At 68.6% G+C, this 8,978-nt stretch overlaps 1 protein-coding gene across 1 annotated transcript; it reads left to right on the top strand.

The window, feature by feature from the left end:
- Window positions 1–690: 690 nt before the first annotated feature.
- Window positions 691–8,785, top strand: LOC121063372 (ryanodine receptor 1-like; the record flags this gene model as incomplete). Its single annotated transcript, XM_040543793.1, has 15 exons — window positions 691–838; window positions 1,178–1,383; window positions 1,591–1,765; window positions 2,304–2,512; window positions 3,166–3,542; window positions 3,645–3,771; window positions 4,312–4,472; window positions 4,950–5,115; window positions 5,211–5,297; window positions 5,808–6,034; window positions 6,443–7,268; window positions 7,346–7,546; window positions 7,767–7,878; window positions 7,954–8,097; window positions 8,512–8,785. Coding segments are annotated over 15 exons (3,440 nt in total), but the record flags the coding sequence as incomplete, so codon positions are not given.
- Between the last annotated feature and the right edge of the window lie 193 nt (window positions 8,786–8,978).

The following is an 8,978-nucleotide window of genomic DNA, read 5'->3' as shown; positions in this document are numbered from 1 at the left end:
TGGTGTCCCCTGGTGTCCCCTGGTGTCCCCTGGTGTCCCCGTCTCCCCATGCGCACAGTGGCGGCGTCCCCAATTTCCCCGGCGTCCCTGTGCCCATGGTGGCATCCCCACGTCCCCCGTGTCCTCGACCTCCCCGGTGTCCCCTTGCCCCCCATGTCCCTGGTGGTGGTGTCCCCAGTGTCCCCACGTCCCTTTCCCCGTGGAAGCGGTGTCCCCGGTGTCCCCATGCTCACCGCATCCCTGGCACTATGGTGGTGATGTCCCCGTACCCACAGCAGGAGTGTCCCCATAGCCCCGTGTCCCCATACCTCTAGCAGCGGTGTCCCCATACCCGCAGCAGCGGTGTCCACATGTCCCCATACCCACAGCAGCAATGTCACGTCCCCATGTTCCTGTGTCCCTATACCCACAGCAGCAGTGTCCCTGTGTCCCTATGTCCCCGTATCCTGGTGTCCCCATACCCACAGTAGTGGTGTCCCCATGTCCCTATACCCACAGCAGCGGTGTCCCCATACCCCTAGCAGCAGAGTCCCTGCTGTCCCCATGTCCCCACGTCCCCACACCCACAGCAGTGGTGTCCTCATGTCCCCATGTCCCCGTGTCCACATATCTCTAGCAGCAGTATCCCCACGTCCCCCTGTCCCCACACCTCGTGTCCCTGTGTCCCCACACCCACGTCCCCGTCCCCAGGACATCAAGAACAAGCGCAACCCGCGCCTGGTGCCCTACAACCTGCTGGACGAGCGCACCAAGAAGACGAACCGGGACAGCCTCTGCGAGGCCGTGCGCACCCTCATCGGCTACGGCTACAACATCGAGCCCCCCGACCAGGAGAGCCGTGAGCACGGGGCAGGGGCGCGGGGGGCTGGGAGAGACTGGCGGCGCTGGGGACACTGGGGGTGCTGGGAGAGACTGGCGGCATCAGGGGTACTGGGGTGTACTGGGGGGCACTGGAGGCACTGGGAGAAGCTGGGGCACTGGGGGCTGCTTGGGGGCGCTCTTTGGGCCGGGGGCAAAGAGGGTGTAGGGTGCCCCTTGGGGATGTAGGGTGCCCTTTCGGGTGCCATTTGGGGACACTGGGTGTCCTTTGGGGACACTGGGGTCCATTTGGGGGTGCAGAGGGTGCTGGGCGCCTTTGGGGGCCCCCCAGGGGGTGCTGACGCCCCGTTGCCCCCAGCCGCCCAGGGGGTGCCGCGGGGGCGCCCCGACAAGATGCGCATCTTCCGGGCCGAGCGGAGCTACGCGGTGCGCAGCGGCAAGTGGTACTTCGAGTTCGAGGCCGTCACCACCGGGGAGATGCGTGTGGGCTGGGCGCGGCCCCACGTGCGCCCCGACATCGAGCTGGGCGCCGACGAGCTCGCCTACGTCTTCAACGGGCACCGAGTGAGCCTCTTATCGCACCCCTATCGCCTCCTATCGCCCATTATTGCTCCTCTATCGCCCCCTATCGTCCACTATCGCCCCTTATTGCTCCCCTATCGCCCCTTATTGCTCCTCTATCGCCCCCTATCGCTCCTTATTGCACCTCTATCGCCTACTGGGGAGGGCCTACGTGGGTGCCCCCCCCTCCCCAACGCTCCGGCCCCGCAGGCGCAGCGCTGGCACGTGGGCAGCGAGCCCTTCGGGCGGACGTGGCAGGCGGGCGACGTGGTGGGCTGCATGATCGACCTGGCCGAGAGCCACATCACCTTCACGCTCAACGGCGAGGTGCTCATCAGCGACGCCGGCTCCGAGCTGGCCTTCAAGGACTTCGAAGTGGGCGACGGTGAGCGCGGCGTGGTAACACCCCCCCCCCCCCCCAGTGTGTCACGATAACCGCCCTGTGTGGCGTGATAACCTTCCCATAGGTCATGTCCCCCATATGTTGCGACCCCCCCCTGTATGTCGTGATACCCACCCTCTATATTGCAATCTCCCTTCCATGTCACAACCCCCCCTGTGCCGCGATCCCCCCTCCACATCGTGACCCCCCCCATATGTCATGAGACCCACTCTCTATATTGCGATTCCCCCCCATGTGTCACAATCCCCCTTCCACGTCGTGATGCCCTCCCATATATCGTGCCCCTCCCCTTCCATGTCACGGCCCCCCCCATATATCATGACTCCCCCTATATATCATGACCCCCTCCTTATGTTGCAATCTCCCTTAGATGTCACGCCCCCCCCCCCCCCCCCCCATATATCATGACCCTCCCCTGTATGTCGTGACCTCCCCCCAATATATCGTGATCTCCCCCCGGTATATCGCGACCCTCCCCCGTATATCGCGACCCCCCCCTCATGTCGCGACCCCCCCCCAGGCTTCGTGCCGGTGTGCAGCCTGGGGCTGGAGCAGGTGGGGCGGCTGAACCTGGGCCAGGACGTGGGCAGCCTGCGCTTCTTCACCATCTGCGGGCTGCAGGAGGGCTTCGAGCCCTTCGCCATCAACACCAAGCGCCCGCTCACCCTCTGGTTCAGCAAGAGCCTGCCCCAGTTCGCCCCCGTGCCCCCCGACCACCCCCAGCTCGAGGTCAGTGCCCCCCCGGGGCTGGGGGGGTGCTCGTGGGGGGGTGTCCCTGCTCAGGGTGATGCGTGGTGCCGGGGGGACCCCGATACCTGCGGGGGGCTGGGGGGGGATGCGTGTCCCTAATGGGGTCTCCAATAGCCGTGGGGTCAGGCGTGTCCCTGTAGGGTCCCCAACACCTCTGGGGCCCTATGGTGGGGGGAGGCACGGCCCAATGGGGTCCCCAATGCCTGGGGGGGGGAGATACATCCCTATGGGGTCCCCAATACCTGTGGGGGCTGTGGTGGGGGGATGCATGTCCCTATGGGGTCCCCAATACCTCTGGGGGGAGGCATATCCCTATGGGGTCCCCAGTGCCTATGGGGCCATGTGGTGGGGGGATGCATGTCCCTATGGGGTCCCCAACACCTCTGGGGTCCTATGGGGTCCCCAATACCTGTGGGGGCCTGTGCTGGGGGGATGCATGCCCTTCATGGGGTCCCCAATACTTATGGGTCCCCGTAATGGGGTGACACATGTTGCCATGGGCACCCCAATACCCACAGGTCCCTATGGTGGGGGGACGCCCATCCCCATGGGCCCCCACTGCCACCCCCCCAGCCCCTTGATGCCCCCCGCCCGTGCCGTGACCCCGTGTCCCCGGGGGGGGCGTCCCGCAGGTGACGCGGATGGACGGGACGGTGGACGCGCCGCCCTGCCTGCGCCTGTCCCGCCGCGCCCCCGGCCCCCCCGCCGCCCCCCCCGAGCTGCTGTTCCTGCGCCTCAGCCTCCCGGTGCAGTTCCACCCCCGCTTCCGCTGCCCCCCCGGCACCACCCCGCTGCCCCAGGCCCACCCCGAGCCCCCCGACGACGCCGGCCTCGAGCCCCTCTCCGAATTCGAGCGCCTCCGCCGCTCGGCCGGCGCCCGGCCCCCCGAGAGCGAAGGGGAGGGCGAGAAGCCCCCCGGGGGGGGGCCCGCAGCCCCGGCCCCCCGCGAGCAGCCCCGCGGGGAGAACGAGAAGGATGCGACCACCGAGAAGGGCAAGACCCGGAGGGGGTGAGTGTGTGGGGGGGAGACCCCTTGGGTGCCCCCTTGGGGGGATCTTGGGGGCAGCGGGGTGCCCCAATATCCCCCCCCTATGGTCTGCCCCCCCCCCAGGTTTCTGTTCAAGGCCAGGAAGACACCGTTTGCGCCCCCTCCGGCAGTGCCCACCGTCCCCCGCCTGGAGGAGGACGTGGTCCCTGACGAGCGTGACGACCCCGAGGTCATCATGAACACCACCACGGTATGGGGGCGGGCAGCCCCCCCAGACCCCCAGCCCTCCCTTTCCCCCCCCCCCCATTCTCATGTCCCCATCCCATTCCCATCTCCCCGAGGTCCCCATCCCTTCATCCCCACGGTCCCTGTCCTTTTGTCCCCATCCCATAGTCCCTGTCCCCATGGTCTCCACCCTTTCATCTCAGTCCCCGTCCCTTCATCCCCATGGTCCCCATCCCTTCGTGCCCGTCCCTACGATCCCAATGGCCTCCATCCCTTCATCCCTGTCCCCACAGTCCCCATCCCAACCCTTTAATCCCTGTCCCCACGGTCCCCATCCCAACCCTTTAATCCCTGTCCCCATCCCTTCATCCATCTCCGTCCCTTCGTCCCCGTCCCCATGGTCCCTGACCCTTTGTCCCCATGGTCCCCACGGTCCCCATACCCATCCCTTTGTCCCCATGGTCCCCATCCCTTCGTCCCCTGGTGTCCCCCCGCCCCCACCCCGTGGCGCCCCCCCCTCCCCCCTCCCCCCCCTGCAGCCCCCCCAGCAGCCGTGTGCCCGCAGTACTACTACTCGGTGCGGATCTTCGCGGGGCAGGAGCCCTCGTGCGTCTGGGTGGGCTGGGTGACCCCCGACTACCACCAGCACGACGCCGCCTTCGACCTCTCGCGCGTGCGCACCGTCACCGTCACCATGGGCGATGACAAGGGCAACGTGCACGACAGGTGCCGGGGGGCAACGGGGGGCTGGGGGGGCACCGAGGGGCTGGGGGACGTGGGGACGTCATGGGGCTGGGGGCATCGAGGGGGACACCAGGGGGCTGGGGGACATGGGGACACTAAGGGGGACACTACGGGGCTGGGGGTGTTGAGGGGGGGCACCATGGGGCTGGTGATGAGTGGGGGGGTCACCTTGGGGCTGGAGACATGGGGATACAGGGGGTCTGGGGACGTTGGGGGGACACCCCCTATTCTCCCCCCACAACACCCCCTATTCTCCCCCCACAACACCCCCAATTCTCCCCCCCACAACACCCCCAATTCCCCCCCAACACCCCCTCTTTTCCCCCCATTTCCCCCTCATTCCTTCCCCCAACACCCCCAATTCCCCCTCCGACACCCTCAATTCCTCCCCAATCACCCCCCAACACCCTCTATTCCCCCCCCCAACACCCCAAATCCCCCCCCCCCCCCCCCCCGCAGCATCAAGCGCAGCAACTGCTACATGGTGTGGGGGGGCGAGTTCGCCAGCAGCACCCCCCAGGCGCGCGTCAGCCACAGCGACCTGGTCATCGGCTGCCTGCTCGACCTGGCCACCGGGCTCATGACCTTCACGGCCAACGGCAAGGAGATCAACACCTTCTTCCAGGTGGGACCCCCCCCCTGAGTGCCCCCCCCCATCCTGGGGGTCTGGGGGGGGCTCCAGGCCGTGCCCCCCACCCCGCTGACCCCCCTTTTCTCCAGGTGGAGCCCAACACCAAGCTCTTCCCCGCCGTCTTCGCCCTCCCCACCAGCCAGAACGTCGTCCAGTTCGAGCTGGGCAAGCTCAAGGTGCCCCCCCCCCGCCCCGGGATGCCCACTGGGGGCTGGGGTCCTTGGGGGGGGGGGGGAGATGTTCCCGGGGCCTTTTGGGGTGGTACTGGGGGGAGGATGGAAGAGGGGGGGGCAAGGGGAGGGTCTGGACGGTGTTTGGGGGATGTTGGGGGGGGTCTGGGGGGTGTTTGGGGAGCGTCTAGGGGGTGTTGGGCGGGGTTGGGAGGGCCTTGGGGGGTATGGGGAGACCCTGGGGGGTGTTGGCGGGGGTCTGGGGGGTCTGGGTGGTGTTGGGGGGGGTGTTGGAGGGGTCTTTGGGGTGTCAGGAGGATCTGAGGAGTGTTGGCAGGGGTCTGTGGGGTATTGGGGGGGATCTATGGGGGTATCATTGGGGGTCTGCAGGGTATTGGGGGGGGGGGTCTATGGGGCATCACAGTGGGTCTGTGGGATATCAGCGAGGGTCTATGGAGTCGCACCCTGGTTCACTGGTGCCCCCTGCCCGGCTGAGCCCCCCCCAACCCCCCGCAGAACATCATGCCCATCTCGGCCGCCATGTTCAGCAGCGAGCGCAGGAACGCGGAGCCGCAGTGCCCCCCCCGGCTGGCCATCCAGCTGCTGGCCCCCGTCACCTGGAGCCGCATGCCCAACGAGGCGCTGGCCGTCGACACCGCGCGCATCAGCGAGCGCCACGGCTGGGCCGTGCAGTGCTCCGAGCCCCTCGTCATGATGGCCCTGCACATCCCCGAGGAGAACAGGTCGGGGACACCCCCAAACCCCCCCGGGGGAGCCAGAGTCTTTCCCCAGGTGTCCCACCCCAAGGTGTCCCTATCCCTGGGGTCCCCAAGTGTCCCATCCCTGGGGTCCCCAAGTGTGCTATCGACTGGTATCCCCATCCCTGGGGTCTCCAGGTGTCCCTGTCCTTGGGACCTGAGGTGTCCCACCCCTGGGGTCCCCAATTGTCCCACACCAAGGTGTCCTTATTCCTGGGGTGCCTGTGTGTCCCCACCTCAATGCACCCCATCCCCGGGGACTCCAGATGCCCCTGTCCTGGGGACAGATGGCGTCCCATCCCTGGGGTCCCCAAGTGTCCCACCCCAAAGTACCCCATCCCCGGGGTCCCTAAATGACCCCCCCCCCTCACCGTGACCCCCTCTCCCCGCCAGGTGCATCGACATCATGGAGCTGTCGGAGCGCCTGGACCTGCTGCGCTTCCAGTGGCACACGCTGAAGCTGTACTGCGCCGTGTGCGCCCTGGGCAACAACCGCGTGGCGCACGCGCTCTGCAGCCACGTGGACCAGGCCCAGCTCCTCTTCGCCATCGAGAGCCCCGAGCTGCCGGGGCCGCTGCGCGCCGGCTACTACGACCTGCTGCTGGCCATGCACCTCGACGCCGCGCAGCGCGCCCGCGCCTCCATGAGCGCCGAGTTCATCATCCCCATGACCGAGGCCACCAAGAGCATCACGCTCTTCCCCGACGGCAGCCGCGTGCCCGGCCCCCCCGGCGTGGGGCCCAGCGCCTGCCTGCGCCCCCAGCCCCATTTCGCCGAGCCGTGCTTCGTGCTGGCGGCGGGCGGCGGGCGGGCGCTGCTCAGCCCCGGGGTGCCGCTGGGCGCGCTGGGCGCTCGGGCCATCCGCATGCTGGCCGAGGCGGTGGCCGGGGGGGGTCCCCACGCCCGGGACCCCGTGGGCGGCAGCGTGGAGTTCCAGCTGGTGCCGGTGCTGAAGCTGGTGTCGGCGCTGCTGGCCGTGGGCGCGCTGGGGGACGCCGACGTGCGCCGCGTCCTGCGCATGATCGAGCCCCGCGTCTTCGGGGAGCCCCGGCGGGAGGCGGCGGCCGGCGAGGAGGAGGAGGAGGAGAGGGAGGAGGAGGAGGAGGAGGAAGCACGGAAGAAGGCTATTGAGGCCGGCGAGCTGGAGGAGGAGGAGGAGGACGAGGGGCTGGAGGAAGGGCTGCTGCAGATGAAGCTGCCCGAGTCGGTCAAGCTGCAGGTGAGGGGACCCTACCGGGGGGGGGGGTGTCCCCGTCCTTGGGGTCCCCGTGCCCCCCGCTGACGCTGCGGCCGCAGATGTGCAACCTGCTGCAGTACTTCTGCGACCGGGAGCTGCAGCACCGCGTCGAAGCCATCGTGGCCTTCTCGGAGCGGCACGTGGAGCGGCTGCAGCGCGACCAGCACCGCCGCTACGGGCAGCTGATGCGGGCGCTCACCATGTCAGCTGCCGAGACCGCCCGGCGCACCCGCGAGTTCCGCTCGCCCCCCCAGGAGCAGGTGCCACCCCCCCCCCCCCCCCCGGCCTGGGGACGTGCATGGGAAACGGGGACGTGTGGGGATGGGGATGGGGACACGCACGGGAAATGGGGCCGTGTGTGGGGCCGTGCACGAGGACGTGCCCAGGAACGTGCCCAAGGCCATGCCCGAGGATGTGGTGGGAGTCGGGGACGTGCCCCAGGGGACCTCAGGACCCACTGAGCCCCCCGCGCCCCCCCAGATCAACATGCTGCTGCAGTACAAGGCGGGGGCAGACGAGGAGGAGTGCCCCGTGCCCGAGGACATCCGCGACGAACTGCTCGACTTCCACAACGACCTGCTGGCGCACTGCGGTGAGCTCCCAATCCCACCCCGCTGACCCCTCCCCGTGTCCCCCCACCCCGCTGACCCGTCCCCATGCCCCCCAGGCATCGAGCTGGCGGGCGAGGAGGAGGAGGAGGCGGAGGAGACGTCGCTGCGCCACCGGCTGCTGGGGCTGGTGCAGAAGGTGGTGGGGCTGCACAAGAAGGCGCCCGAGGAGGAGGCGCCCCCCGAGGAGCCCCCGGTGCCCAGTGAGGGGGGGACGCGGCTGGGGGGGGCTGGGACCGTGCGCGCTGTCCCCAGATCCCTAGCAGGGCTGTCCCTAGGGCATGGCCGAGCTGTCCCCAAGGTGCCACCCAAGCTGGCCACGAAATGCCATCGGAGCTGTCCCCAAGGTGCCAAATGGGGTGGCCACAAAATGCCACTGGAGTTGTCCCCAGGGTTCCAACAGGGCCAGCTCAAAGGCATGGCCAGGCTGTCCCCAAGGTGCCAACAGGGCTGTCCCCAAGGTGCCATCAGAGCCGTCCCCAAGGCACCAGCCAAGCCATCCCCACGGCACTGGCAGGCTCAGGCTGTGCCAAACCGTCCCCGAGGTGCCAGAGCCATCCGTCAGCACGGGCTGAGGTCTGTCCATCCGTCTGCCCCCCCCCCCCCCCCCCCCGCAGGCACGCTGCAGGAGCTGATCTCGCAGACGATGGTGCACTGGGCGCAGGAGTCGTTCATCCAGAGCCCCGAGCTGGTGCGCGCCATGTTCAGCCTCCTGCACCGGCAGTACGACGGGCTGGGCGAGCTGGTGCGCGCGCTGCCCAAGGCCTACACCATCAGCGCCCACTCGGTCGCCGACACCACCGAGCTGCTCGAGTGCCTGGGCCAGATCCGCTCCCTGCTCATCGTGCAGATGGGCCCCGAGGAGGAGAACCTGATGATACAGAGCATCGGGTGCGCCCCCGGCCCCTGCGGGCACCCCGCGGCCCCTTATGGGCACCCCTGGGTCCTTCGGGCACCCCGTGTCCCCTCTGGCACCCTATATCCAGCTCCACCACCCCACATCGCCTTCCTGGGCATCCCAAATCCCCTTTGTGGGCACCCCGTGTCCCCTCCAGCACCCCGTATCCAGTTCCACCACCCCATG

The sequence above is a fragment of the Cygnus olor genome, unplaced genomic scaffold (assembly GCF_009769625.2).
Source record: "Cygnus olor isolate bCygOlo1 unplaced genomic scaffold, bCygOlo1.pri.v2 scaffold_234_ctg1, whole genome shotgun sequence".
Taxonomy (NCBI): domain Eukaryota; kingdom Metazoa; phylum Chordata; class Aves; order Anseriformes; family Anatidae; genus Cygnus; species Cygnus olor.
This window is presented reverse-complemented; position numbering and strand designations above follow the sequence as displayed.